The 27837-nt window shown below is 37.5% G+C and overlaps 1 protein-coding gene across 3 annotated transcripts in view; it reads left to right on the forward strand.

The window, feature by feature from the left end:
- cps1 (carbamoyl-phosphate synthase 1, mitochondrial) overlaps positions 1-27067 on the forward strand; it is a 97584-nt gene extending 70517 nt beyond the window's left edge. Inside the window, exons 33-39 of one of the 3 annotated variants that reach the window (XR_015713146.1) lie at positions 1169-1243; positions 1301-1399; positions 6518-6577; positions 6691-6803; positions 13785-13914; positions 15548-15709; positions 27043-27067. Coding sequence is in view for 1 of the 3 variants with exons in the window: in XM_087803446.1 (XP_087659572.1) it covers positions 1169-1243; positions 1301-1399; positions 6518-6577; positions 6691-6803; positions 13785-13914; positions 15548-15655 (585 nt within the window). In the remaining 2 variants the exon portion in view is untranslated. Of the gene's footprint in view, positions 1-1168; positions 1244-1300; positions 1400-6517; positions 6578-6690; positions 6804-13784; positions 13915-15547; positions 16501-27042 lie in introns of those variants that run through there. The other 2 variants (XR_015713145.1, XM_087803446.1) reach the window with 2 other exon arrangements.
- Positions 27068-27837: the final 770 nt, after the last annotated feature.

The following is a 27837-nucleotide window of genomic DNA, read 5'->3' on the forward strand; positions in this document are numbered from 1 at the left end:
TTGACTCTGGTGTTGTGATAGTGTAGTAACAAGTATATATGTGAAGTATTGTCCAGTACTTGATTCTGGTGTTGTGATAGTGTAGTAACAAGTATATACGTGTAATATTGTCCAGTACTTGATTCTGGTGTTTTGATAGTGTAGTAACAAGTATATACGTGTAATATTGTCCAGTACTTGATTCTGGTGTTGTGATAGTGTAGTAACAAGTATATACGTGTAATATTGTCCAGTACTTGATTCTGGTGTTGTGATAGTGTAGTAACAAGTATATATGTGTAGTATTGTCCAGTACTTGACTCTGGTGTTGTGATAGTGTAGTAACAAGTATATATGTGTAGTATTGTCCAGTACTTGACTCTGGTGTTGTGATAGTGTAGTAACAAGAATATATGTGTAGTATTGTCCAGTACTTGACTCTGGTGTTGTGATAGTGTAGTAACAAGTATATATGTGTAGTATTGTCCAGTACTTGACTCTGGTGTTGTGATAGTGTAGTAACAAGTATATGTGTAGTATTGTCCAGTACTTGACTCTGGTGTTGTGATAGTGTAGTAACAAGTATATGTGTGTGTCCAAAGTCAGCTGCTGGACTCACTGTATCCTCTTGTCCTCAGTCATCATTCTTCCTTTAGATGCGTAGGACGTAACGACTGCTGCCATCTAGAGGCCTAAAGTTTTATTTCAGCACAAACTTGAACAAACGCTGTGAATATTTACATGTTAAGTGTAAATACATTTTTTTTTTTATATATATATTTTAAGCCCTTAACACCAGAAGTCCCAGTATTTTGCTCTTCTTCCTAGATATACCTGGCCAGGTGAGTTAAACAGCTCAGTAACGGTGACCTGAACACCTCATAATGCTTTGCCGCCCAGTCGACCAATCACAGCTGTGGACGCCTTTTTAGCAACATTGATGTAGAATTAAAATACAGTTTAACAAATTATACACTCAATAAAAAACAAATTTATTTCCAGGGATCACTTCTGTCTGAAGGATCTCCTCACATGTTCTGATGAAGATCTGGATGTTCTCGCTCAGGCCGAACAATATTCTCCTCCTGCTGCACATTTAACTCGAGATCGTCTGTCAATCGGTTTACGATTTGTTTTTGTTAATCATAGCTCAAGCAGTTCATTACCCATCATGCTCTCTGTCTCCCAGGCTCCCATGTTCTCCTGGCCTCGGCTCCGAGAAGCCGACCCCGTCCTTCGCTGTGAAATGGCCTCCACGGGCGAGGTAAGTACTTCTGCTCGACCTCCTGCAGGAGCTTCTTCTCACGTCTTTTCTCCTCAGGTCGCCTGCTTCGGTCCCAATATTTATTCTGCCTTCCTCAAGGCCATGCTCTCCACGGGCTTCAAGCTGCCGGAGAAAGGAATCCTGATTGGCATTCAGGTAACATTGTCTTCTTCTCACACGTGTGGAGATGTTTGTGACCTTCACGGACGACCTTCTCGCACTAATTAACGTTTTCTTCAACGTTATGACTGCGTTTGTTTCGCTTCTTGTCTCGGTTAAATCCTACTTCATGTAGTTCTGTTGTGTGATGACCTGGTGACCTCTGCAGTGTCCTTGACCTCCTGACTTGTCATGAGAAGCCATAGAAGAAATGACGACTCATTTGTGAGACGTGTATTAACAAGTATATATGTGTAGTATTGTCCAGTACTTGACTGGTGTTGTGAGACGTGTATTAACAAGTATATATGTGTAGTATTGTCCAGTACTTAACTCTGGTGTTATGATAGTGTAGTAACAAGTATATATGTGTAGTATTGTCCAGTACTTGACACTGGTGTTGTGATAGTGTAGTAACAAGTATATATATGTAGTATTGTCCAGTACTTGACTCTGGTGTTGTGATAGTGTAGTAACAAGTATATATGTGTAGTATTGTCCAGTACTTGACTCTGGTGTTGTGATAGTGTAGTAACAAGTATATATGTGTAGTATTGTCCAGTACTTGACTCTGGTGTTGTGATAGTGTAGTAACAAGTATATATGTGTAGTATTGTCCAGTACTTGACTCTGGTGTTGTGATAGTGTAGAAACAAGTATATATGTGTAGTATTGTCCAGTACTTGACTCTGGTGTTGTGATAGTGTAGAAACAAGTATATATGTGTAGTATTGTCCAGTACTTGACTCTGGTGTTGTGATAGTGTAGTAACAAGTACATATGTGTAGTATTGTCCAGTACTTGACTCTGGTGTTGTGATAGTGTAGTAACAAGTACATATATGTAGTATTGTCCAGTACTTGACTCTGGTGTTGTGATAGTGTAGTAACAAGTACATATGTGTAGTATTGTCCAGTACTTGACTCTGGTGTTGTGATAGTGTAGTAACAAGTATACATGTGTAGTATTGTCCAGTACTTGACTCTGGTGTTGTGATAGTGTAGTAACAAGTATTTATGTGTAGTATTGTCCAGTACTTGACTCTGGTGTTGTGATAGTGTAGTAACAATTATATATGTGTAGTATTGTCCAGTACTTGACTCTGGTGTTGTGATAGTGTAGTAACAAGTATATATGTGTAGTATTGTCCAGTACTTGACTCTGGTGTTGTGATAGTGTAGTAACAAGTATATATGTGTAGTATTGTCCAGTACTTGACTCTGGTGTTGTGATAGTGTAGTAACAAGTACATATGTGTAGTATTGTCCAGTACTTGACTCTGGTGTTGTGATAGTGTAGGAACAAGTACATATGTGTAGTATTGTCCAGTACTTGACTCTGGTGTTGTGATAGTGTAGTAACAAGTATATATGTGTAGTATTGTCCAGTACTTGACTCTGGTGTTGTAGTATTTACAGACCACATGACTCTTGATGAAGTCGTAACTACTTTCATTTGTTTTCAAACCAAAATATGTCCAAACATCAGCTTTAAAAGCTGCTGGACTCACTGTATCCTCTCGTCCCCAGTCATCATTCTTCCTATAGATGCGGAGAATGTAACAACTGCCATCTAGAGGCGAAGTTTTATCGCAACACAAACTTGAACACCGTGAATATTTAAATGTTAAGTGTAAATAAAAAAATATTTTTTAAATAGTTCAATCCTTTAAACTAGAAGTCAGCATGTTGCTCTTTTACCTAGACTTACCTGGCCAGGTAAGTTAAACAGCCTCTGGGCTCTCTCCCCCTCCTCACTCCCTCTCATCATATTCCCTCCTGTGGTGCAACAATGATCACCTCGTTTACGTAACACAATTAATGTCCACAGGTTTTATTTTAACCAATCAGGTGCCGTGTGAGCGTCTGGGTCTGAAAACCAAACGGTTCTTCTCTGAGACTTAAAGTGTTGTCGACCGAAGAGTCAAGTTCCACATAAACCCCAGAATTTTACTCTTATAGTGCGACGCACGATGAATATGTTAATTCATTAAGATGATTTTTTTTTTTTTTAATAATATTCCATCATGACCGCCATGATTGTAACCACGAGTCACTTGAACGATGACCTTGAATCATGTTGAAAACATGTGACGAGAACCTTTGGTTTTGAATCTCGTGCTGCGACTTGTTTTTGCTTCAATTTGAACATTATTTAGTTTTTATTCAAGACCGTTGTTCATTTTTTGTGTTTGTAAAAAGCAACAAAGAGTTCAATTTAAAACCTTCCACTCGAGCTCAGAGCAGACGTCGAACATTAACAGAACTCGCTTCATAATTGATGCCCTCGAACGACCTTGAAGGTCTGGAGTCAACAAAGCACTTTATGAAGAAGATTCTTCCTCAGTGTTGATGTCAGTGTTGCAGGAATATTATTATTATATTAATATAAGTCTTAGTGGGATCTTTGTAGAACAATATATATAGTTCACGATTAATCACGTCATCTCTTGATTAATCACATTCTTTAGAGTGGAACTAAAGTGTGTGTTGTTGTGATGTGTGACTCTATTGTATCATCAGTGTGTGTGTTTGTTGTGATGTGTGACTCTATTGTATCATCAGTGTGTGTGTTTGTTGTGATGTGTGACTCTATTGTATCATCAGTGTGTGTGTTGTTGTGATGTGTGACTCCATTGTATCATCAGTGTGTGTGTTTGTTGTGATGTGTGACTCTATTGTATCATCAGTGTCTGTGTGTTGTTGTGATGTGTGACTCTATTGTATCATCAGTGTGTGTGTTGTTGTGATGTGTGACTCTATTGTATCATCAGTGTGTGTGTTGTTGTGATGTGTGACTCTATTGTATCATCAGTGTGTGTGTTTGTTGTGATGTGTGACTCTATTGTATCATCAGTGTGTGTGTTTGTTGTGATGTGTGACTCTATTGTATCATCAGTGTGTGTGTTGTTGTGATGTGTGACTCCATTGTATCATCAGTGTGTGTGTTTGTTGTGATGTGTGACTCTATTGTATCATCAGTGTCTGTGTGTTGTTGTGATGTGTGACTCTATTGTATCATCAGTGTGTGTGTTGTTGTGATGTGTGACTCTATTGTATCATCAGTGTGTGTGTTGTTGTGATGTGTGACTCTATTGTATCATCAGTGTCTGTGTGTTGTTGTGATGTGTGACTCTATTGTATCATCAGTGTGTGTGTTGTTGTGATGTGTGACTCTATTGTATCATCAGTGTGTGTGTTGTTGTGATGTGTGACTCTATTGTATCATCAGTGTGTGTGTGTTGTTGTGATGTGTGACTCTATTGTATCATCAGTGTGTGTGTGTTGTTGTGATGTGTGACTCTATTGTATCATCAGTGTGTGTGTGTTGTTGTGATGTGTGACTCTATTGTATCATCAGTGTGTGTTGTTGTGATGTGTGACTATTGTAACATCAGTGTGTATGTGTTGTTGTGATGTGTGACTCTATTGTATCATCTGTGTGTGTGTGTTGTTGTGATGTGTGACTCTATTGTATCATCTGTGTGTGTGTGTTGTTGTGATGTGTGACTCTATTGTATCATCAGTGTGTGTATGTTGTTGTGATGTGTGACTCTATTGTATCATCAGTGTGTGTGTTGTTGTGATGTGTGACTCTATTGTATCATCAGTGTGTGTGTTGTTGTGATGTGTGACTCTATTGTATCATCAGTGTGTGTGTTGTTGTGATGTGTGACTCTATTGTATCATCAGTGTGTGTGTTGTTGTGATGTGTGACTCTATTGTATCATCAGTGTGTGTGTTGTTGTGATGTGTGACTCTATTGTATCATCAGTGTGTGTGTGATGTGTGACTCTATTGTATCATCAGTGTGTGTGTGTTGTTGTGATGTGTGACTCTATTGTATCATCAGTGTGTGTTGTTGTGATGTGTGACTCTATTGTATCATCAGTGTGTGTTGTTGTGATGTGTGACTCTATTGTAACATCAGTGTGCATGTGTTGTTGTGATGTGTGACTCTATTGTATCATCAGTGTGTGTGTGTTGTTGTGATGTGTGACTCTATTGTATCATCAGTGTGTGTGTGTTGTTGTGATGTGTGACTCTATTGTATCACCAGTGTGTGTGTGTTGTTGTGATGTGTGACTCTATTGTAACATCAGTGTGCATGTGTTGTTGTGATGTGTGACTCTATTGTATCATCAGTGTGTGTGTGTTGTTGTGATGTGTGACTCTATTGTATCATCAGTGTGTGTGTTGTTGTGATGTGTGACTCTATTGTATCATCAGTGTGTGTGTGTTGTTGTGATGTGTGACTCTATTGTATCATCAGTGTGTGTGTTGTTGTGATGTGTGACTCTATTGTATCATCAGTGTGTGTTTGTACAAAACTCTCTTTTCATTGAAATATTGACATTAGAAAATGATCTTAAGCTCCGCCCACTGAAAACACTGTTTTTCTGGAGATGAAAAAGTTGCGCGTCATCCATGGTCTCCACCTCCAAGGGACTTGTTGTATAAACAAAGCGTGATTACAGCTGGAGGAGTGAAGTCATTATTACGTCATAATGGACTCTCGTAACCTCTCGTTCGTCCAGATTTCAGAGCAACTTTATAAAGTAATAAAGTGTAAAACATGGTCATGATGAGAAGTTACTGCGTCTTGAAGAACATTTACTTCATGACACCAGAGTTACGTTTTCACGTTAGTTGAGCTTGAAATAAAAAATAATTAGTCAATATATTTCCTGAAATAAAAGTATAAACTTCACAAAACCTTTGAACTCCTTCAAACTTCTTCAAACTTCTGTTGTGAAAACACGTCAGTTACACATGTTTATTTATATATTAATAATATTCAGTTTGGGTCTTTTCTGAAGTAACGGCAGCAACTTTGAACAGCATTAGATCTATTCGTAGTATTAGTAGTAATGGTACTAAAAATAGTATTAAACGTGTGTGAAACACAAAAAGATCATTCTGGCAGGAAACGAGTTATAAAAGTAAAGGAAAAAGAGTTGAAATGTTCAAAAGTGTTTCTGTCTTTGAAAAAGAACTTGATTTGTTTGATGTTTGTGTAGAATTTAAATACATTTCCTCGTCGTTACATTAGTTCTTCCTCTGATGTTTAAGTGTCACATTAAATGTTTCATCCGTTTCTTCTATAATTTCCCAGCATTCCTTCAGACCGAACTTCCTGGCCACGGCTCATCAGCTCAAGGAAGAAGGTTTCAAGGTACGTTCGCTTCGCTTCAGATGTTTTTATTTAAGTTTCAAACGTGTTTTTGACGTGTTTTTAACATGTTTTTGACGTGTTTTTAACATGTTTTTGACGTGTTCTTCTCGCAGCTCTACGCCACCGAGGCCACGTCAGCCTGGCTCTGTGCCAACGACGTGCCCGCCTCCCCGGTGGCGTGGCCCAGTCAGAAGGCCGAGGACACCAGCCTGCCCAGCATCAGCAGGTCAGGATCCTCTCGTTGACATCTGTCAATCAATCAGAGCTTTCAAATCAAAATGGCCGACAACGAGGAACGTTTACAATCGATCGTTATTATTAAGTTTAGTTTGATAAAAATGTATTTGAGACGATTCTCTCACGAGACTGTGATATTATTATTATTATGATTTATATTATTTTATTATTATTATAGATGACATTATTATTATTATTATTGATTTATATTATTTTATTATTATTATAGATTATATTATTATTATTATTGATTTATATTATTTTATTATTATTATAGATGACATTATTATTATTATTATTGATTTATATTATTTTATTATTATTATAGATTATATTTTTATTATTATTGATTTATATTATTTTATTATTATTATAGATGACATTATTATTATTATTGATTTATATTATTTTATTATTATTATAGATGACATTATTATTATTATTGATTTATATTATTTTATTATTATTATAGATGACATTATTATTATTATTGATTTATATTATTTTATTATTATTATAGATGACATTATTATTATTATTATTGATTTATATTATTTTATTATTATTATAGATGACATTATTATTATTATTGATTTATATTATTTTATTATTATTATAGATGACATTATTATTATTATTGATTTATATTATTTTATTATTATTATAGATGACATTATTATTATTATTATTGATTTATATTATTTTATTATTATTATAGATGACATTATTATTATTATTGATTTATATTATTTTATTATTATTATAGATGACATTATTATTATTATTGATTTATATTATTTTATTATTATTATAGATGACATTATTATTATTATGATTTATATTATTTTATTATTATTATAGATGACATTATTATTATTATTATTGATTTATATTATTTTATTATTATTGATTTATTTTTTTATTATTATTATAGATTATATTGTTATTATTATTGATTTATATTATTTTATTATTATTATAGATTATATTATTATTATTATTGATTTATATTATTTTATTATTATTATAGATGACATTATTATTATTATTGATTTATATTATTTTATTATTATTATAGATGACATTATTATTATTATTGATTTATATTATTTTATTATTATTATAGATGACATTATTATTATTATTGATTTATATTATTTTATTATTATTATAGATGACATTATTATTATTATTATTGATTTATATAGTATTTTATTATTATTATAGATGACATTATTATTATTATTGATTTATATTATTTTATTATTATTATAGATGACATTATTATTATTATTGATTTATATTATTTTATTATTATTATAGATGACATTATTATTATTATTATTGATTTATATTATTTTATTATTATTATAGATGACATTATTATTATTATTGATTTATATTATTTTATTATTATTATAGATGACATTATTATTATTATTGATTTATATTATTTTATTATTATTATAGATGACATTATTATTATTATTATTGATTTATATTATTTTATTATTATTATAGATGACATTATTATTATTATTGATTTATATTATTTTATTATTATTATAGATGACATTATTATTATTATTGATTTATATTATTTTATTATTATTATAGATGACATTATTATTATTATGATTTATATTATTTTATTATTATTATAGATGACATTATTATTATTATTATTGATTTATATTATTTTATTATTATTGATTTTTTTTTTTTTTTTTATTATAGATTATATTGTTATTATTATTGATTTATATTATTTTATTATTATTATAGATTATATTATTATTATTATTGATTTATATTATTTTATTATTATTATAGATTATATTATTATTATTATTGATTTATATTATTGTATTATTATTATAGATGACATTATTATTATTATTGATTTATATTATTATTATAGATGCTATTATTATTATTATTGATTTATATTTTTATAATTATTATTATAGATGACAATATTATTATTATTATTGATTTATATTATTTTATTATTATTATAGATGACATTATTATTATTATTGATTTATATTATTTTATTATTATTATAGATTATATTATTATTATTATTATTATTATTGATTTATATTATTATTATAGATGCTATTATTATAATTATAGATGACAATATTATTATTATTATTGATGTATATTATTTTATTATTATTATAGATTATATTATTATTATTATTATTATAGATTATATTATTATTATTATTATTATTATAGAAACTACTGTTGGTCAAACATTCATGGATCGTCTTCGAAACATTTTAAATAAATTAAATTTTGACTCTTTTACAAACTGCTGACGCTGCAGTTTTAACATTATTTTATTTCATTAATAAATGAAGTTAACGAGTTCATTCAAAATGTTTAATGTATTCGAGTCACTCGTGAGACTGAGACACAAATACTTGTTCCTCGTTATTAACGTCGTGTTTTCTCCATTCCTTTGAAACATTTGAAATACTTGGTTTTATTTTACGAACTGCTGATGCTGCAGAACCTACTTTTATTTCATGAATCATTGAAATTAATTCATTTAAAATTAACATGTTCAAGAAAACACTCCATGAGACTCTGACACAAATACTGTTCATCCAATATTTAGAGATAAAACTGCTGATGCTGCACTTTTTCTAATAATTAAATGAAGCTGAAAACTGTTTTTTAGTCGTTGAAAATAAAAATAAAGTCGATTAACATTATACACACATTGGTTGTAAATATAGACAAATATTGATATGTTTATTCTCAGTTTTTATTGATAATTATTATTTTAAAATGATTCTGATGATTCAGTTTGTGTTTCCTGTGACCAGGAACTTATTGTTTGTTCATTGAAATATAAACAAAATTAATTAATTAATTTTTTGATAATTGTTAATGGATTCAAGATGAAACTCTCATGAGTCTGTGACACAAATACTGTAAATAAAATATTCATAAATCACTTTTGGAATCATTTGAAAATAAACTGCTGATACTGCAGTTTGAATAAAGTATGTCACGAGAAACTTGTTTTTATTTATTACATTTATTTGAATAAATTAAAAGTAGATTAAGATTATACTCTCATGTGAGACACACATAATGTGAATTAAATATTCATAAATTCCTTTTGAACTTTGTTGGAAACAGTTTAAAATGTTTATTTTTTATTAATGACGACGTCTGTGACAAGAAAAAATATTTTCATTCATTAAAGAAAAGTGACAAAAACCTCAAGTCGATGATGAAATGTGCGATAAATAAAAATGTATTAGTGCTGCACGATATATCGAGAAAAAAAAGATCGATATTGACACGATCGATATGCATAAAAAACATGTGATAATTAGTATTTTTTTATCGTATTAACCAATCATTTCTTAAATACACACTTCGACCAATCAGTGTCACGTTCAGTAAAGTTGTCAATTTGTACTTCTATGTCTCGTTGTTGTTTACGTCTCCGTCCTTCTGTGAACTGTGCAGCTTGTTAGGCTCGGTTGCTATGACGACGCGTCTTAGCTCAGTATATCCAGTGAAGTAATACTAACTTATGATCTAGTCAAACACTAGTGATCCAGTGAAGTAATACTAACTTATGATCTAGTCAAACACTAGTGATCCAGTGAAGTAATACTAACTTATGATCTAGTCAAACACTAGTGATCCAGTGAAGTAATACTAACTTATGATCTAGTCAAACACTAGTGATCCAGTGAAGTAATACTAACTTATGTTCTAGTTAAACACTAGTGATCCAGTGAAGTAATACTAACTTATGATCTAGTCAAACACTAGTGATCCAGTGAAGTAATACTAACTTATGATCTAGTCAAACACTAGTGATCCAGTGAAGTAATACTAACTTATGATCTAGTCAAACACTAGTGATCCAGTGAAGTAATACTAACTCATGATCTAGTCGACACTAGTGATCCAGTGAAGTAATACTAACTTATGATCTAGTCAAACACTAGTGATCCAGTGAAGTAATACTAACTTATGATCTAGTCAAACACTAGTGATCCAGTGAAGTAATACTAACTTATGATCTAGTCAAACACTAGTGATCCAGTGAAGTAATACTAACTTATGATCTAGTCAAACACTAGTGATCCAGTGAAGTAATACTAACTTCTGATCTAGTCAAACACTAGTGATCCAGTGAAGTAATACTAACTTATGATCTAGTCAAACACTAGTGATCCAGTGAAGTAATACTAACTTATGATCTAGTCAAACACTAGTGATCCAGTGAAGTAATACTAACTTATGATCTAGTCAAACACTAGTGATCCAGTGAAGTAATACTAACTTATGATCTAGTCAAACACTAGTGATCCAGTGAAGTAATACTAACTTATGATCTAGTCAAACACTAGTGATCAAGTGAAGTAATACTAACTTATGATCTAGTCAAACACTAGTGATCCAGTGAAGTAATACTAACTTATGATCTAGTCAAACACTAGTGATCAAGTGAAGTAATACTAACTTATGATCTAGTCAAACACTAGTGATCCAGTGAAGTAATACTAACTTATGATCTAGTCAAACACTAGTGATCCAGTGAAGTAATACTAACTCATGATCTAGTCGACACTAGTGATCCAGTGAAGTAATACTAACTTATGATCTAGTCAAACACTAGTGATCCAGTGAAGTAATACTAACTTATGATCTAGTCAAACACTAGTGATCCAGTGAAGTAATACTAACTTATGATCTAGTCAAACACTAGTGATCCAGTGAAGTAATACTAACTTATGATCTAGTCAAACACTAGTGATCCAGTGAAGTAATACTAACTTCTGATCTAGTCAAACACTAGTGATCCAGTGAAGTAATACTAACTTATGATCTAGTCAAACACTAGTGATCCAGTGAAGTAATACTAACTTATGATCTAGTCAAACACTAGTGATCCAGTGAAGTAATACTAACTTATGATCTAGTCAAACACTAGTGATCCAGTGAAGTAATACTAACTTATGATCTAGTCAAACACTAGTGATCCAGTGAAGTAATACTAACTTATGATCTAGTCAAACACTAGTGATCCAGTGAAGTAATACTAACTTATGATCTAGTCAAACACTAGTGATCAAGTGAAGTAATACTAACTTATGATCTAGTCAAACACTAGTGATCCAGTGAAGTAATACTAACTTATGATCTAGTCAAACACTAGTGATCAAGTGAAGTAATACTAACTTATGATCTAGTCAAACACTAGTGATCCAGTGAAGTAATACTAACTTATGATCTAGTCAAACACTAGTGATCCAGTGAAGTAATACTAACTCATGATCTAGTCGACACTAGTGATCCAGTGAAGTAATACTAACTTATGATCTAGTCAAACACTAGTGATCCAGTGAAGTAATACTAACTTATGATCTAGTCAAACACTAGTGATCCAGTGAAGTAATACTAACTTATGATCTAGTCAAACACTAGTGATCCAGTGAAGTAATACTAACTTATGATCTAGTCAAACACTAGTGATCCAGTGAAGTAATACTAACTTATGATCTAGTCAAACACTAGTGATCCAGTGAAGTAATACTAACTTATGATCTAGTCAAACACTAGTGATCCAGTGAAGTAATACTAACTTATGATCTAGTCAAACACTAGTGATCCAGTGAAGTAATACTAACTTCTGATCTAGTCAAACACTAGTGATCCAGTGAAGTAATACTAACTTATGATCTAGTCAAACACTAGTGATCCAGTGAAGTAATACTAACTTATGATCTAGTCAAACACTAGTGATCCAGTCACTCGTCTCTTTCAACCTCCTTTGTTAAAGCAACATATTGTAAGAACTTTTCATCTCGTCTCAGTTGTTTTCTTAGAAGATCGTGAACTTCCAAACAAACCTGTCCGTCTTCACCGTATGCTAACCAGCTAAGTTGTTAGCGTCATTTATAAAGTGTTATGTGTCCGTCTTCACCGTATGCTAACGAGCTAAGTTGTTAGCGTCATTTATAAAGTGTTATGTGTCCGTCTTCACCGTATGCTAACGAGCTGAGTTGTTAGCGTCATTTATAAAGTGTTATGTGTCCGTCTTCACCGTATGCTAACGAGCTTAGTTGTTAGCGTCATTTATAAAGTGTTATGTGTCCGTCTTCACCGTATGCTAACAAGCTAAGTTGTTAGCGTCATTTATAAAGTGTTATGTGTCCGTCTTCACCGTATGCTAACGAGCTAACTTGTTAGCGTCATTTATAAAATGTTATGTGTGCGTCTTCACCGTATGCTAACGAGCTAAGTTGTTAGCGTTATTTATAAAGTGTTATGTGTGCGTCTTCACCGTATGCTAACGAGCTAAGTTGTTAGCGTTATTTATAAAGTGTTATGTGTGCGTCTTCAACGTATGCTAACGAGCTAAGTTGTTAGCGTCATTTATAAAGTGTTATGTGTGCGTGTACAAGGATTTATTATTGATTTGGTGATATCACGACGCGCCGGCGGCTCCTCTCTGATGTCGCTCAGTTTGGCGGGAAAACCGATGCAAGTCCCGCGAGACTGAGCGTTATAAGAGATATTTTTATACCATCATGTCGACACTGAAGCGTTGAAATAAAGAAAGGAAAACATCATCGTTGTCCTTCTATAAACCGGACCTACACTACAGTACTCACAGCTACATTTTTAGGTGAAAGACAAATACATCGCATTAATATCGATATCACACTTCAAGTCACTAATATCAAATATTGCATTTATTTCTAATATCGTGCAGCCGTAATATCGATGCTATTTTTCTTACTCTCGAGATAAATGTAGAGAATAAGATTCAAATGTTTATAAACATGGACTAAACACCTGCTGACGTGTCCATGATCTCCAGGGATCTCTCAGAGATCTGCTGAAAAACATCTGTAAACACAGACGTTCCTGGATCATCAGCGTCTGTTCAACGATGATTTGAGTGAATCTTTCTCTGCAGGCTGATCAACGAGGGTCACATCGACCTGGTGGTCAACCTGCCCAACAACAACTCCCGGCAGCTCAAGGACAACTTCGTGATCCGCAGGCTGGCGGTGGATCACGGCGTCCCGCTCATCACCAACCACCAGGTGGGTCGACCGGAGAGGTCGTGAGGTCGTTTGAAGGTCAAACTCTGGACACGACCGTCGTATGTGTTGAGATTATTTTATACATGAAGACAAAAGTGTTTAAAGTTAAAAACAAACTCTCACGAAAAGAGTCAAAGTTTAAAACTGATCCTGAACAAACACTTGATGAACATTTTTTTAATATAATTATTATTAACTAGTTCACTTCTTACGTCTTTATTTTAAGACATAACTTTCTACTTTTTTTATTTATTGTTTTTATTAGTTCTGGTTCCTCAGACAAAAGTTATTTAAAAACAATATTATTAGAATTCAGTAAAATAATTGTAGCTTTTATGTTAAATATGTCAAAACTAAACTCAACTTCCTGGTTGAAGACGATATGATTGAGTGGGCGGAGCTTAAAAGTGTCACATTTTTGAATGAAACTTTATTAATACAGTTAAACTTCATCAGAATCATTGCCAGTGTTTTATGTGATTATTTTTCTTTATTTAAAAAAAACTATGAAAGATACAAAAGTGTTAAATCCCACGTTGATAATTTGGACTTTTATCTACATTTTAAAGTTTAAATGTTGTTTCTACGTGAACGTCCGTCAGAGAAGATGTTTGGAAAACGTCTGCGACTTTTTTCACCTCGTCCAGTTCATTGCTTTACGGGAAATTTATCACAGTTTTTCGCTAATAACGTCACGAAAAAATGTATATTCTGGTGAGAAACATAATAGCAGCTCGAGTCCAATCGAGTCAAATCGAGTCCAATAGAGTCTCATGTTTTGATGCATTTCTTGTTCTAATGCGCTCAACGCTGCCAAAAACCTGTTGTTAGTCACAAATAATTAATAAAATAAAATACATTAAACTTAATAAAATAACGTAATGATACAATTATATTAAAAAAAAACACTAAGATATTCACCGTCACACGACCTTTAAGTGCAGGATCTGAGGTCGTGTTACAGAAATACTTTGGTCGACCTTTGGCCCAGAGTTTTATTGTTATCGAATTCAAATGTTTGGTTTATTATTATTTTATTAACTTATTGTTGACGTTATTATCTTTCGTCGTGTTGTGATGCGAGTGAACATGTCTGATCGTGTTTTTGGACCAAAGTATGAAAATCTCGTTTCAATCTCAAATTAAAAAAATAAAAACTTCACGTCCGGGGACCACGACCAGCCACTAGAGGGCGCCAGATCACACACGCGGGGCCAGAAACTCCAAATCCTGTAAAAGAAAAAATACACTTAGATCCTGTATCGAAATAATGATCCATAGAAATAAAACAGTTAATAACAATCTTAAAATAGTCCAATAATCAATAGGTTTCTTATAGATTTGACTTAAATACGTATTTTATCATCTTCCATTCAAACGACGATAATAATGAACAGATACTGTTTTTATTCTAATCTTGATTTATTTTTAAACATGATTTCCATGAACTGATGAATGAAATGTCAAACTGTAAATGTCCATTTGTCTCGAGGAGATAAAAGTGCTTCTTGTTCTGCTAATGAAACGGTTTGACCTTCAACATGAAGTTAAAAATCTCTTCATTAAAGGATCAAAACTCTCAGAGAACACAGTTTGTGTTTGTGTTGTTGGTTGATGGTTTCTTGTGTCTCAGGTGGTGAAGCTGTTCGCCGAAGCCATCTGTCACGCCGGAGCGCTCGACACCACCAGCCTCTTCCACTACCGGCAGAAGGAGCGACAGAGGGAGGAGAAGAAAGGCTAGAAACCCCGTCAGTGCTTCCCTCCGTCGACGAAAATCCATTATGTGCATCAAAAGGTACTTTTTCTCAGAGACCGAGGAGTTTAAGTTCGAAGCGTTCTTAAGTCGAAGCTAATTTGAGGCTTTTTTCGTCGCTCGGCGCCGACGTGAGGGTCGGAGGTCAAATCACTCCCGCGTCTCATTTCTCGCCGAAGACGATCAAACCATCGAGAGAAGAAAAGAACGTGTTTGTCGTCGATCGTCGTTATTTTAAATTTCAACTTAAAAACTCAGGAGAGGAAAATACGTCACGTTTCTTATTCAATCGCTTCTGTAAACAAAAACAAACAAAAACACGTTCAAAGTATTTTCAGTCGGAATCACTTCGTCCTCGTCGATCATCCCAATAATAATAATAATGTTTTGACCTCAAACATCAGAGGATAAAACGAGTCTTAAACCTGGAGCAAATACCTCATAAATCAAGAACCTGCTGCACATTTAATGAAGATTATTTTAAGATTAAAATCTTCAAGATGTTTTACTTTAATAGAATTTTTCTTTTTTTTTTAAATGTAGCCATGAGTGGAGCGTGAGGAGGTTCATGATCGTCGACATCTGTCTCTGGATTTTAAATATCAATGTTGACTTGTGGACAGAACTGTGAACTGCAGCACCGGCCGTAACATTATGACCAGCCGACGAGGTTTTAGTTCCTTAGTTGTCATCTTCTGAACTGTTGCGCAACAGGTGGTCGTAATGTTTCGGCGGGTTGTTGTCGATGCGTTTTGATAAAAGCTTGAATACGAACTTTATATGAATAAATAATGTTTACACCAAAGACTTGTTTACACAATAAAAACATCTACTTGTAACTGAAACTGTTTTGTTTTTCTTAACCGTCCGTGACGCCATATGTCGGGTTTTTAGCCTCGACTTGAAAAGAATCTCAAAGAAGAATTTTTACTTTCATTTAATCAAGTTTTTAAATCGACTCAAATGATGAAAATGTTGTTAAAACTCACATTAGATGCAAAATTATTTGGCAAATGATCTTAAAATTTAAATAATGTTTATTTTTATCTTCATTTAATATTTATTTGATAACATTTGAACAGATTTGATCAAAAAACTCAACGTTAAAAAAAGGGACAAATAAATAATTAATCAAATTAAATGTAAACCTCAGTTAAAAAATATATCTTTAAATTATTGAAATTGAATTAAAATAGTGACTTATTTTATTTCATGACCTTGTTTTGAAATTAAAATGATTAAAATTCATTGATTAATTAATCACTTGTTCATCAGACCAAACCAGTTCATCACAGAGCGATCGTCTGAGTTTCATGATTAACTGAAGGTTTGATCAGCAGCTCTGAGCTCTGTTGCTCTTGTCTGGTGACTCTATTACACCAACATTTATATTGAATCTAAACGACTTCATGTTAAAAAATATAGAATCTAAAAAATGCATTTTTGTATAATTGCAAGTAAAAAATCAAACTCTGTGTAAAAATAAATGTGTTTCTTTTAAAAAATAATTAAAAATTACAACATTTCTTTAATTGTTCAGTTTAGAAAATAATTCAATAAAGTAAATAAAAGCTTAAAAACATTTTAATAAAGAATGTAAATGTTAAATCATTCAACATAATGTTATCACTGATATACTTCCATAAATAATCTGTTTTATAATTAAATCAATATAAAAAATAAAAAGATAAAGTTAACGGACGTGAGCTTCTTTTCTTCTTCTTCTTCTTACTCATGTGTCGTCTGATCGTCTCCAGTCTGACCAGGAAGTGAAGCTTCAGCTTCACAGCAGCTTCACCTTAAACACATGGAGGCCAATCCTTGGAGTTTAATCAAACAGAATCATTGACACTTTTCTCTTTCTTCCTCTTTCTCAAGAAAACCAGGCCGAGCACAGAAGTGTCTGCGAGCTGAATAATAAATAAACACCAGGAGCGAGAGAATGAGGGAGAAGAGGATAAGAGGAGGGAGAGAATGAGGGAGAGAATTGGGGAAAAAAAGGGTGGAGGGATGAGAGAAAAGAGGATGGAGAGAGAGAGAGAAAAGAGGATGGAGAGAGAGAGAGAAAAGAGGATAGTGAGAATTAGAGAGACCAAGGGGATGGAGAGAATGAGAGAAAGAAAAAGAGGATGGATAGAATGAAAGAGAACAAGAGGATGGAGAGAATGAGAGAAAAGAGTGTAGTTTATTGCAGCAGGACAATAACCTGTAAAATAAATAAATAATTTCTATGGAACAAACGACTCGAGTCAAGACCAGCCTCGTGTTCACATGTTCTGGCATCTGTTGCTTTTCCTGATATCGTGTTTCATCGAGTGCTTTAAGTACTAATTCTTCTTAGTCAACTAAAACAAGTTTCTGAGTCTCTGTAGTATTACTCTGTTAGTCCCTGAAGTATTACTCTGTGAGTCTCTGTAGTATTACTCTGTTAGTCCCTGAAGTATTACTTTGGGAGTCTTTGGAGTATTACTCTGTTAGTCCCTGAAGTATTACTATGTGAGTCTCTGTAGTATTACTCTGTTAGTCCCTTAAGTATTACTTTGTGAGTCTCTGTAGTATTACTCTGTTAGTCCCTGTAGTATTACTCTGTGAGTCTCTGTAGTATTTGTCTGTTAGTCCCTGAAGTATTACTCTGTGAGTCTCTGTAGAATTACTCTGTTAGTCCCTGTAGTATTACTCAGTGAGTCTCTGTAGTATTACTCTGTTAGTCCCTGTAGTATTACTCTGTGAGTCTCTGTAGTATTACTCCGTGAGTCTTTGTAGTATTACACTGTTAGTCTTAGTAGTATTACTCTGTGAGTCTTTGTAGTATTACTTTGTGAGTCTTTGTAGTATTACTCTGTTAGTCCCTGAGGTATTACTATGTGAGTCTCTGTAGTATTTGTCTGTTAGTCCCTGAGGTATTACTATGTGAGTCTCTGTAGTATTTGTCTGTTAGTCCCTGAGGTATTACTCTGTGAGTCTCTGTAGTATTACTCTGTTAGTCCCTGAAGTATTACTCTGTGAGTCTTTGTAGTATTACTCTGTTAGTCCCTGAAGTATTACTCTGTGAGTCTCTGTAGTATTACTCTGTTAGTCCCTGAAGTATTACTATGTGAGTCTCTGTAGTATTACTCTGTTAGTCCCTGAAGTATTACTTTGTGAGTCTTTGTAGTATTACTCTGTTAGTCCCTGAGGTATTACTATGTGAGTCTCTGTAGTATTTGTCTGTTAGTCCCTGAGGTATTACTCTGTGAGTCTCTGTAGTATTACTCTGTTAGTCCCTGAAGTATTACTCTGTGAGTCTTTGTAGTATTACTCTGTTAGTCCCTGAAGTATTACTCTGTGAGTCTCTGTAGTATTACTCTGTTAGTCCCTGAAGTATTACTCTGTGAGTCTCTGTAGTATTACTCTGTTAGTCCCTGAAGTATTACTTTGTGAGTCTTTGTAGTATTACTCTGTTAGTCCCTGAGGTATTACTATGTGAGTCTCTGTAGTATTTGTCTGTTAGTCCCTGAAGTATAACTCTGTGAGTCTCTGTAGTATTACTCTGTTAGTCCCTGTAGTATTACTCTGTGAGTCTCTGTAGTATTACTCTGTGAGTCTCTGTAGTATTACTCTGTGATTCTCTGTAGTATTACTCTGTGAGTCTCTGTAGTATTACTCTGTGAGTCTCTGTAGTATTACTCTGTGAGTCTCTGTAGTATTACTCTGTGAGTCTCTGTAGTATTACTCTGTGAGTCCCTGTAGTATTACTCTGTGAGTCTCTGTAGTATTACTCTGTGAGTCTCTGTAGTATTACTCTGTGAGTCTCTGTAGTATTACTCTGTTAGTCTCTGTAGTATTACTCTGTGAGTCTCTGTAGTATTACTCTGTGAGTCTCTGTAGTATTACTCTGTTAGTCTCTGTAGTATTACCTCTGACCTAACGTCAAGGTCACGACCATCTTCCGATCGACTGGATCTGTTTTGCATAATCCTGACTCTCTCGTTGCCACGACTCATTTGACCTCTTGACCTCTCTGAGTGGTGTCCAGAGCTCAAGGACGTTTGTCAGATTTCTTCACCAACTGTGGAAGTGAATGTTGATTATTATATATATTATTACTTTGAAATTTGAATCAAATGAACATTTTTACACTGAATTTATTTTGCGTAAAAACAAAAAAACTGTTTGAAAATAATCTGTTTTAATGAGAAATTGACTTCATGACCTTGACTTGAACTTCCTCTTTTCTTCTTTCCAACATCCCTCGTTCTTCTCCTTAGTATGTAAAACAATTTGACCTTTTGACCTTTAGCGTTTCAGATCAAATTCAACTTATTTGACCCGATCAGTATTAAAGCTTTAAAAACTTCAAAACTTCAAAACTTCAAAACTTCAAAACTTCAAAACTTCAAAACTTTTTCTCCAAAATTTCACAAATTTAATGGCTTTTTTAATGTATATTTGGTTATAAGCTTCGTTCCTGCAGGCGTGTTCTTCTGTCTACAGGCGTGTTCTTTGGTCTGCAGGCGTGTTCTTCGGTCTGCTGGCGTGTTCTTCTGTCTACAGGCGTGTTCTTTGGTCTGCAGGCGTGTTCTTCGGTCTGCAGGCGTGTTCTTCGGTCTGCTGGCGTGTTCTCCGGTCTGCAGGCGTGTTCTTCGGTCTGCAGGCGTGTTCTTTGGTCTGCAGGCGTGTTCTTCGGTCTGCTGGCGTGTTCTCCGGTCTGCAGGCGTGTTCTTCGGTCTGCAGGCGTGTTCTTTGGTCTGCAGGCGTGTTCTTCGGTCTGCAGGCGTGTTCTCCGGTCTGCAGGCGTGTTCTTTGGTCTGCAGGCGTGTTCTTCGGTCTGCTGGCGTGTTCTCCGGTCTGCAGGCGTGTTCTTCGGTCTGCAGGCGTGTTCTTCTTTCTACAGGCGTGTTCTTTGATCTGAAGGCGTGTTCTCCGGTCTGCTGGCGTGTTCTCCGGTCTGCAGGCATGTTCTCCGGTCTGCAGGCATGTTCTCCGGTCTGCAGGCGTGTTCTTTGGTCTGCAGGCGTGTTCTTCGGTCTGCAGGCGTGTTCTTCGGTCTGCAGGCGTGTTCTTTGATCTGAAGGCGTGTTCTTCGGTCTGCTGGCGTGTTCTCCGGTCTGCAGGCATGTTCTCCGGTCTGCAGGCGTGTTCTCCGGTCTGCAGGCGTGTTCTTTGATCTGAAGGCGTGTTCTCCGGTCTGCAGGCGTGTTCTTTGGGCTGCAGGCGTGTTCTTCGGTCTGCAGGCGTGTTTTTCGGTCTGCAGGCGTGTTCTTTGATCTGAAGGCGTGTTCTTCGGTCTGCAGGTGTGTTCTTCGGTCTGCAGGCGTGTTCTTTGATCTGAAGGCGTGTTCTCCGGTCTGCAGGCGTGTTCTCCGGTCTGCAGGCGTGTTCTCCGGTCTGCAGGCGTGTTCTCCGGTCTGCAGGCGTGTTCTTCGGTCTACAGGCGTGTTCTTCGGTCTGCAGGCGTGTTCTCCGGTCTGCAGGCGTGTTCTCCGGTCTGCAGGCGTGTTCTCCGGTCTGCAGGCGTGTTCTTCCGTCTGCAGGCGTGTTCTCCGGTCTGCAGGCGTGTTCTCCGGTCTGCAGGCGTGTTCTCCGGTCTGCAGGCGTGTTTTCTCCAGTCTGCAGGCGTGTTTTCTTCGGTCTGCAGGCGTGTTCTCCGGTCTGCAGGCGTGTTCTCCGGTCTGCAGGCGTGTTCTCCGGTCTGCAGGCGTGTTCTCCGGTCTGCAGGCGTGTTTTCTCCGGTCTGCAGGCATGTTCTTCGGTCTGCAGGCGTGTTCTCCGGTCTCCAGGCGTGTTCTCCGGTCTGCAGGCGTGTTCTCCGGTCTGCAGGCGTGTTTTCTCCGGTCTGCAGGCATGTTCTTCGGTCTGCAGGCATGTTCTTCGGTCTGCAGGCGTGTTCTCCGGTCTCCAGGCGTGTTCTCCGGTCTGCAGGCGTGTTCTCCGGTCTGCAGGCGTGTTCTCCGGTCTGCAGGCGTGTTTTCTCCGGTCTGCAGGCATGTTCTTCGGTCTGCAGGCATGTTCTTCCCTCTACAGGCGTGTTCTCCGGTCTGCAGGCATGTTCTTCGGTCTGCAGGCGTGTTCTCCGGTCTCCAGGCGTGTTCTCCGGTCTGCAGGCGTGTTCTCCGGTCTGCAGGCATGTTCTTCGGTCTGCAGGCATGTTCTTCCCTCTACAGGCGTGTGCTCGATCACATGCGTGTCGATGATTTAACATATTCCTTGCAGTCAGTCGAGCACGTCTACAGGTGAAGCTCCATATTTATGGAACTGGTTTTGTGTGAAATTGGTTTCCTTTAATGGATCCTTGAACTCGAGCGACACGGAGGTCGATGAAGGTGAGAAATAACACATGTTTTTAACGTGTTTTAATGTCGAATCTACACGTTTAGATCAAATCAACACATCTAAGAAAAAATTGTTATTATTGGAATTAGAATATTAAATGACTTGTAAAACAATGTCTTCATAACAAAATCAAATTCAACTTTTCAATATTTATATCATTGAAAAAAATAATAATTTAATGCTTAAAAAAAACTGTGACCTTTGAACCCTCGACCAATGATTTCTCCACGAGAACAAAGTCTCTCGGGATGAAAGGAAATCGCGGCGGAGGAGAAAGAGGGAGCGAGGGATGAACGAACGGATGGATGGATGTCGGCTGTCAATCTCTCACCTGTCACTCGTCCATCATCTTCTGACAGCAGAAGGTCTCAGCAGGTGTTTCTTCACCTGAGCACGAGAGGAAGTGAAGGTTCATGATCACTTCCTGTTTCTACTGTTTAAATGATGAAACCTTGACTTTTAATTATTGAATATGTTTTTAAATTAATTTAATAATTAGTTTGATGAAGGTTTGACTTCATTTAATTCTCTCTATTTTACCAACATTATATATTACATTTAAAAGGAATGAATGGATTTTAAAATATTGAATTAAGGAGAATTTATTTTAGAATAATTGGAAAATTAAACTCAATATGTTAAAATACTACAATTTTTTAATTCAATTGTAAATAAAAAAAGTTACCAAAAAAAATCAACCTTTTGAATTAAAAATATATCATTTAATTTACCTCAATGGACAACAATGTTGGTGAAGATGAGCTGCTTGGTAGAGGTCTGCGTACGTGCGGGTTTTTTGTCTTTAAAAGGAACGAAAATTTTCAAAAAAACATTTTCAATAAGAATCTCTTGCTTTGAACGTCAGACGTTTGTTCGTCGTATTCTTTCTTTTCATCGCCTCGAACGAGTCTCTTCAAGAAGATCCTCCTCCTGGACCAGGACTCGCTGAAGGAAGAACTCGACGCTCACGGACTGAGAATAATCTGCTAACGACGAGCTCAAGGCTGTTGCTGCTAATGAGACTCAAGGAGCTGCTTTGACTCGCAATGACTCGCCGGACGGATCCGACTCGTCAGTCAAACATGTGGGTTTGAGCTGCAGATACAAGGATATCTAGAGATGTAGAGTAATGTGTAGGAACAAGTATTTGTTCACTGTATCCTCTCGTCCTCAGTCCTCCGTATCCTCTCGTCCTCAGTCCACTGCATCCTCTCGTCCTCAGTCCTCCGTATCCTCTCGTCCTCAGTCCACTGCATCCTCTCGTCCTCAGTCCTCCGTATCCTCTCGTCCTCAGTCCACTGCATCCTCTCGTCCTCAGTCCTCCGTATCCTCTCGTCCTCAGTCCATTGCATCCTCTCGTCCTCAGTCCACCGTATCCTCTCGTCCTCAGTCCACCGTATCCTCTCGTCCTCAGTCCACTGTATCTTCTCGTCCTCAGTCCACCATATCCTCTCGTCCTCAGTCCACCGTATCCTCTTGTCCTCAGTCGACTGTATATTCTCATCCTCAGTCCACCGCATCCTCTCGTCCTCAGTCCACCGTATCCTCTCGTCCTCGGTCCACCGTATCCTCTCGTCCTCAGTCCACCATATCCTCTCGTCCTCTGTCCACTGTATCCTCTCGTCCTCAGTCCACCGTATCCTCTCGTCCTCAGTCCACCGTATCCTCTCGTTTTGGGCCACTGTATCCTCTCGTCCTCAGTCCACTGTATCTTCTCGTCCTCAGTCCACCATATCCTCTCGTCCTCAGTCCACCGTATCCTCTCGTCCTCAGTCCACTGTATCTTCTCGTCCTCAGTCCACCATATCCTCTCGTCCTCAGTCCACCGTATCCTCTTGTCCTCAGTCGACTGTATATTCTCATCCTCAGTCCACCGCATCCTCTCGTCCTCAGTCCACCGTATCCTCTCGTCCTCGGTCCACCGTATCCTCTCGTCCTCAGTCCACCATATCCTCTCGTCCTCTGTCCACTGTATCCTCTCGTCCTCAGTCCACCGTATCCTCTCGTCCTCAGTCCACTGTATCCTCTCGTCCTCAGTCCACTGTATCCTCTCGTCCTCAGTCCACTTTATCCTCTCGTCCTCGGTCCACTGTATCCACTCGTCCTCGGGCCACTGTATCCTCTCATCCTCAGTCCACTGTATCTTCTCGTCCTCAGTCCACCATATCCTCTCGTCCTCAGTCCACCGTATCCTCTCGTCCTCGGTCCACTGTATCCTCTCGTCCTCAGTCCACCGTATCCTCCCCTCTCAGTCCACCGTATCCTCTCGTCCTCAGTCCACCGTATCCTCTCGTCCTCAGTCCACCATATCCTCTCGTCCTCGGTCCACTGTATCCTCTCGTCCTCAGTCCACCGTATCCTCCCCTCTCAGTCCACCGTATCCTCTCGTCCTCAGTCCACCGTATCCTCTCGTCCTCGGTCCACCGTATCCTCTCGTCCTCAGTCCACCATATCCTCTCGTCCTCGGTCCACCGTATCCTCTCGTCCTCAGTCCACCGTATCCTCTCGTCCTCGGTCCACCGTATCCTCTCGTCCTCAGTCCACCGTATCCTCTCGTCCTCAGTCCACCGTATCCTCTCGTCCTCGGTCCACCGTATCCTCTCGTCCTCAGTCCACCATATCCTCTCGTCCTCGGTCCACTGTATCCTCTCGTCCTCAGTCCACCATATCCTCTCGTCCTCAGTCCACCGTATCCTCTCGTCAAGAAATTTCTGGTTTTCAACAAATAAAAAAAAACAACTAAAGTTTATAAAAATGATAAAATCTGGCTCATGAATCTAAAGTGAAAAATAAAAAAGTAGTATTTTTGTTTATTTTCCAGAAACATTACGACCATCTGTACGAACATTGATCACAATCAACTTTAATGTCTTGTTGTGCGACTGTTGTTTGGAGGTCAGTGTGTTGTGTGACGCACACTGTGTGTCGCACACTGAGCGCACAAACATCAAAGGCGCTGGTGTGTGTCGACATCTGTCGCTGCAGCAACATTAGCGTCGACACCATCAGCGAAACATTGAGCGACGATCGGCTCCACTGAGCTTCAGCTGCTCACGGGTTCAAATCCCTCTTTTCAACAGTTGGAGCTTCTTTAGAACACGATGACGCGCAGACCTCTGCCAAGCAGCCCCTTGTTACTGTCGTGGTTTTTTAACCAATACTTTTGTTCTCTAGTGACATCATTTGACAGGATACAGTGGACTGAGGATAGGAGGATACAGTGATGACTGAGGACGAGAGGATACAGTGATGACTGACGATGAGAGGATACAGTGATGACTGAGGATGAGAGGATACAGTGGACTGAGGATAGGAGGATACAGTGGACTGAGGATGAGAGGATACAGTGGACTGAGGATGAGAGGATACAGTGATGACTGAGGATGAGAGGATACAGTGATGACTGACGATGAGAGGATACAGTGATGACTGAGGATGAGAGGATACAGTGATGACTGAGGACGAGAGGATACAGTGATGACTGACGATGAGAGGATACAGTGATGACTGAGGATGAGAGGATACAGTGGACTGAGGATAGGAGGATACAGTGGACTGAGGATTGAGAGGATACAGTGGACTGAGGATGAGAGGATACAGTGATGACTGAGGATGAGAGGATACAGTGATGACTGAGGATGAGAGGATACAGTGGACTGAGGATAGGAGGATACAGTGGACTGAGGATGAGAGGATACAGTTATGACTGAGGATGAGAGGATACAGTGATGACTGAGGTTGAGAGGACACAGTGGACTGAGGATGAGAGGATACAGTGGACTGAGGATGACAGGATACAGTGATGACTGAGGATGAGAGGATACAGTGATGACTGAGGACGGGAGGATACAGTAGACTGAGGACGAGAGGATACAGTAGACTGAGGATGAGAGGATACAGTGGACTGAGGATGAGAGGACACAGTGATGACTGAGGACGAGAGGACAAAGTGGACTGAGGACGAGAGGACACAGTGGACTGAGGACAAGAGGATACAGTAGACTGAGGACGAGAGGATACAGTAGACTGAGGATGAGAGGATACAGTGGACTGAGGATGAGAGGACACAGTGATGACTGAGGACGAGAGGACACAGTGGACTGAGGACGAGAGGATACAGTAGACTGAGGATGAGAGGATACAGTGGACTGAGGATGAGAGGACACAGTGGTGACTGAGGACGAGAGGACACAGTGGACTGAGGACGAGAGGATACAGTGGACTGAGGACGAGAGGATACAGTGATGACTGAGGACGAGAGGATACAGTAGACTGAGGATGAGAGGATACAGTGGACTGAGGATGAGAGGACACAGTGATGACTGAGGACGAGAGGATACAGTAGACTGAGGATGAGAGGATACAGTGGACTGAGGATGAGAGGACACAGTGATGACTGAGGACGAGAGGATACAGTGATGACTGAGGACGAGAGGATACAGTGATGACTGAGGACGAGAGGATACAGTAGACTGAGGATGAGAGGATACAGTGGACTGAGGATGAGAGGACACAGTGATGACTGAGGACGAGAGGATACAGTAGACTGAGGATGAGAGGATACAGTGGACTGAGGATGAGAGGACACAGTGATGACTGAGGACGAGAGGATACAGTGGACTGAGGACGAGAGGATACAGTGATGGTCATCATTCCAGTGTTTTTGAATCGTTTTAACTAAATAATAATAATATTCAACATAAAGCAGTTCTCGTTCTTAACTCGCTCGCACAACACAGTCGACAACGAAAAAAATATCTTGGGTTCTTTTTAATGATACAAAAAAAATGGAATAATTAAATATCATGAACAAAGTGTATTTGACAATAAACTTATAGAAGATTTATAATATCTAAATGTATGTAAAAAAAAAAAAAAACTTCAATTTGAAAAAAAAATAAATAAATAAATAATTTAATATTTATTATATAACGTTGAATAATAATGAAATACTTTATGTTAAAAACTATTAAACATTCTTGAGATAAACTTCTATATTATTATTATTCCTGATCTTTTCTTCATGAAACTCCAGAGGTTCGAGTTCAACGTTTGATTGACAGGTGCAGCAGTGACAGGTGGAGGTCGGTCACAGGTGGTGATGAATCCAGGTGAAGGTCCAGTGAACGGCGGGAGAGGAAACGTGTTTCCTGGCAACATGCGTGTGACATGTGTGTGACACGTGTGCACGGCTGGAGCTTCTCGTGCACGTCGTGCACGTCATGCATGTGTGAGAAAGAAACTCCAGGTGAAGGTCGAGCAGAGACGCCAGACATACTCACCACACATGACAGGAAGTGATGACACATGACAGGAAGTGATGACACATGACAGGAAGTGATGACACATGACAGGAAGTGATGACACAAACTTATAGAGCGTTAATGTCAACATGTTCAAATATTGCAATATTTTCTTCAACACTGACTCAAACTTTTATGTTTTTCTCAAATCATATTTGTTACAGTAATGACTGAGGACGAGAGGATACAGTGATGACTGAGGACAAGAGGATACAGTGATGACTGAGACAAGAGGATACAGTGATGACTGTGGACGAGAGGATACAGTGATGACTGAGGACGAGAGGATACAGTGATGACTGAGGACGAGAGGATACAGTGATGACTGAGGACAAGAGTATACAGTGATGACTGAGGACAAGAGGATACAGTGATGACTGAGACAAGAGGATACAGTGATGACTGTGGACGAGAGGATACAGTGATGACTGAGGACAAGAGTATACAGTGATGACTGAGGACAAGAGTATACAGTGATGACTGAGGACAAGAGGATACAGTGATGACTGAGGACGAGAGGGTACAGTGATGACTGAGGACAAGAGTATACAGTGA

Source organism: Callionymus lyra, chromosome 12, assembly GCF_982586985.1.
Source record: "Callionymus lyra chromosome 12, fCalLyr1.hap1.1, whole genome shotgun sequence".
NCBI lineage: Eukaryota > Metazoa > Chordata > Actinopteri > Syngnathiformes > Callionymidae > Callionymus > Callionymus lyra.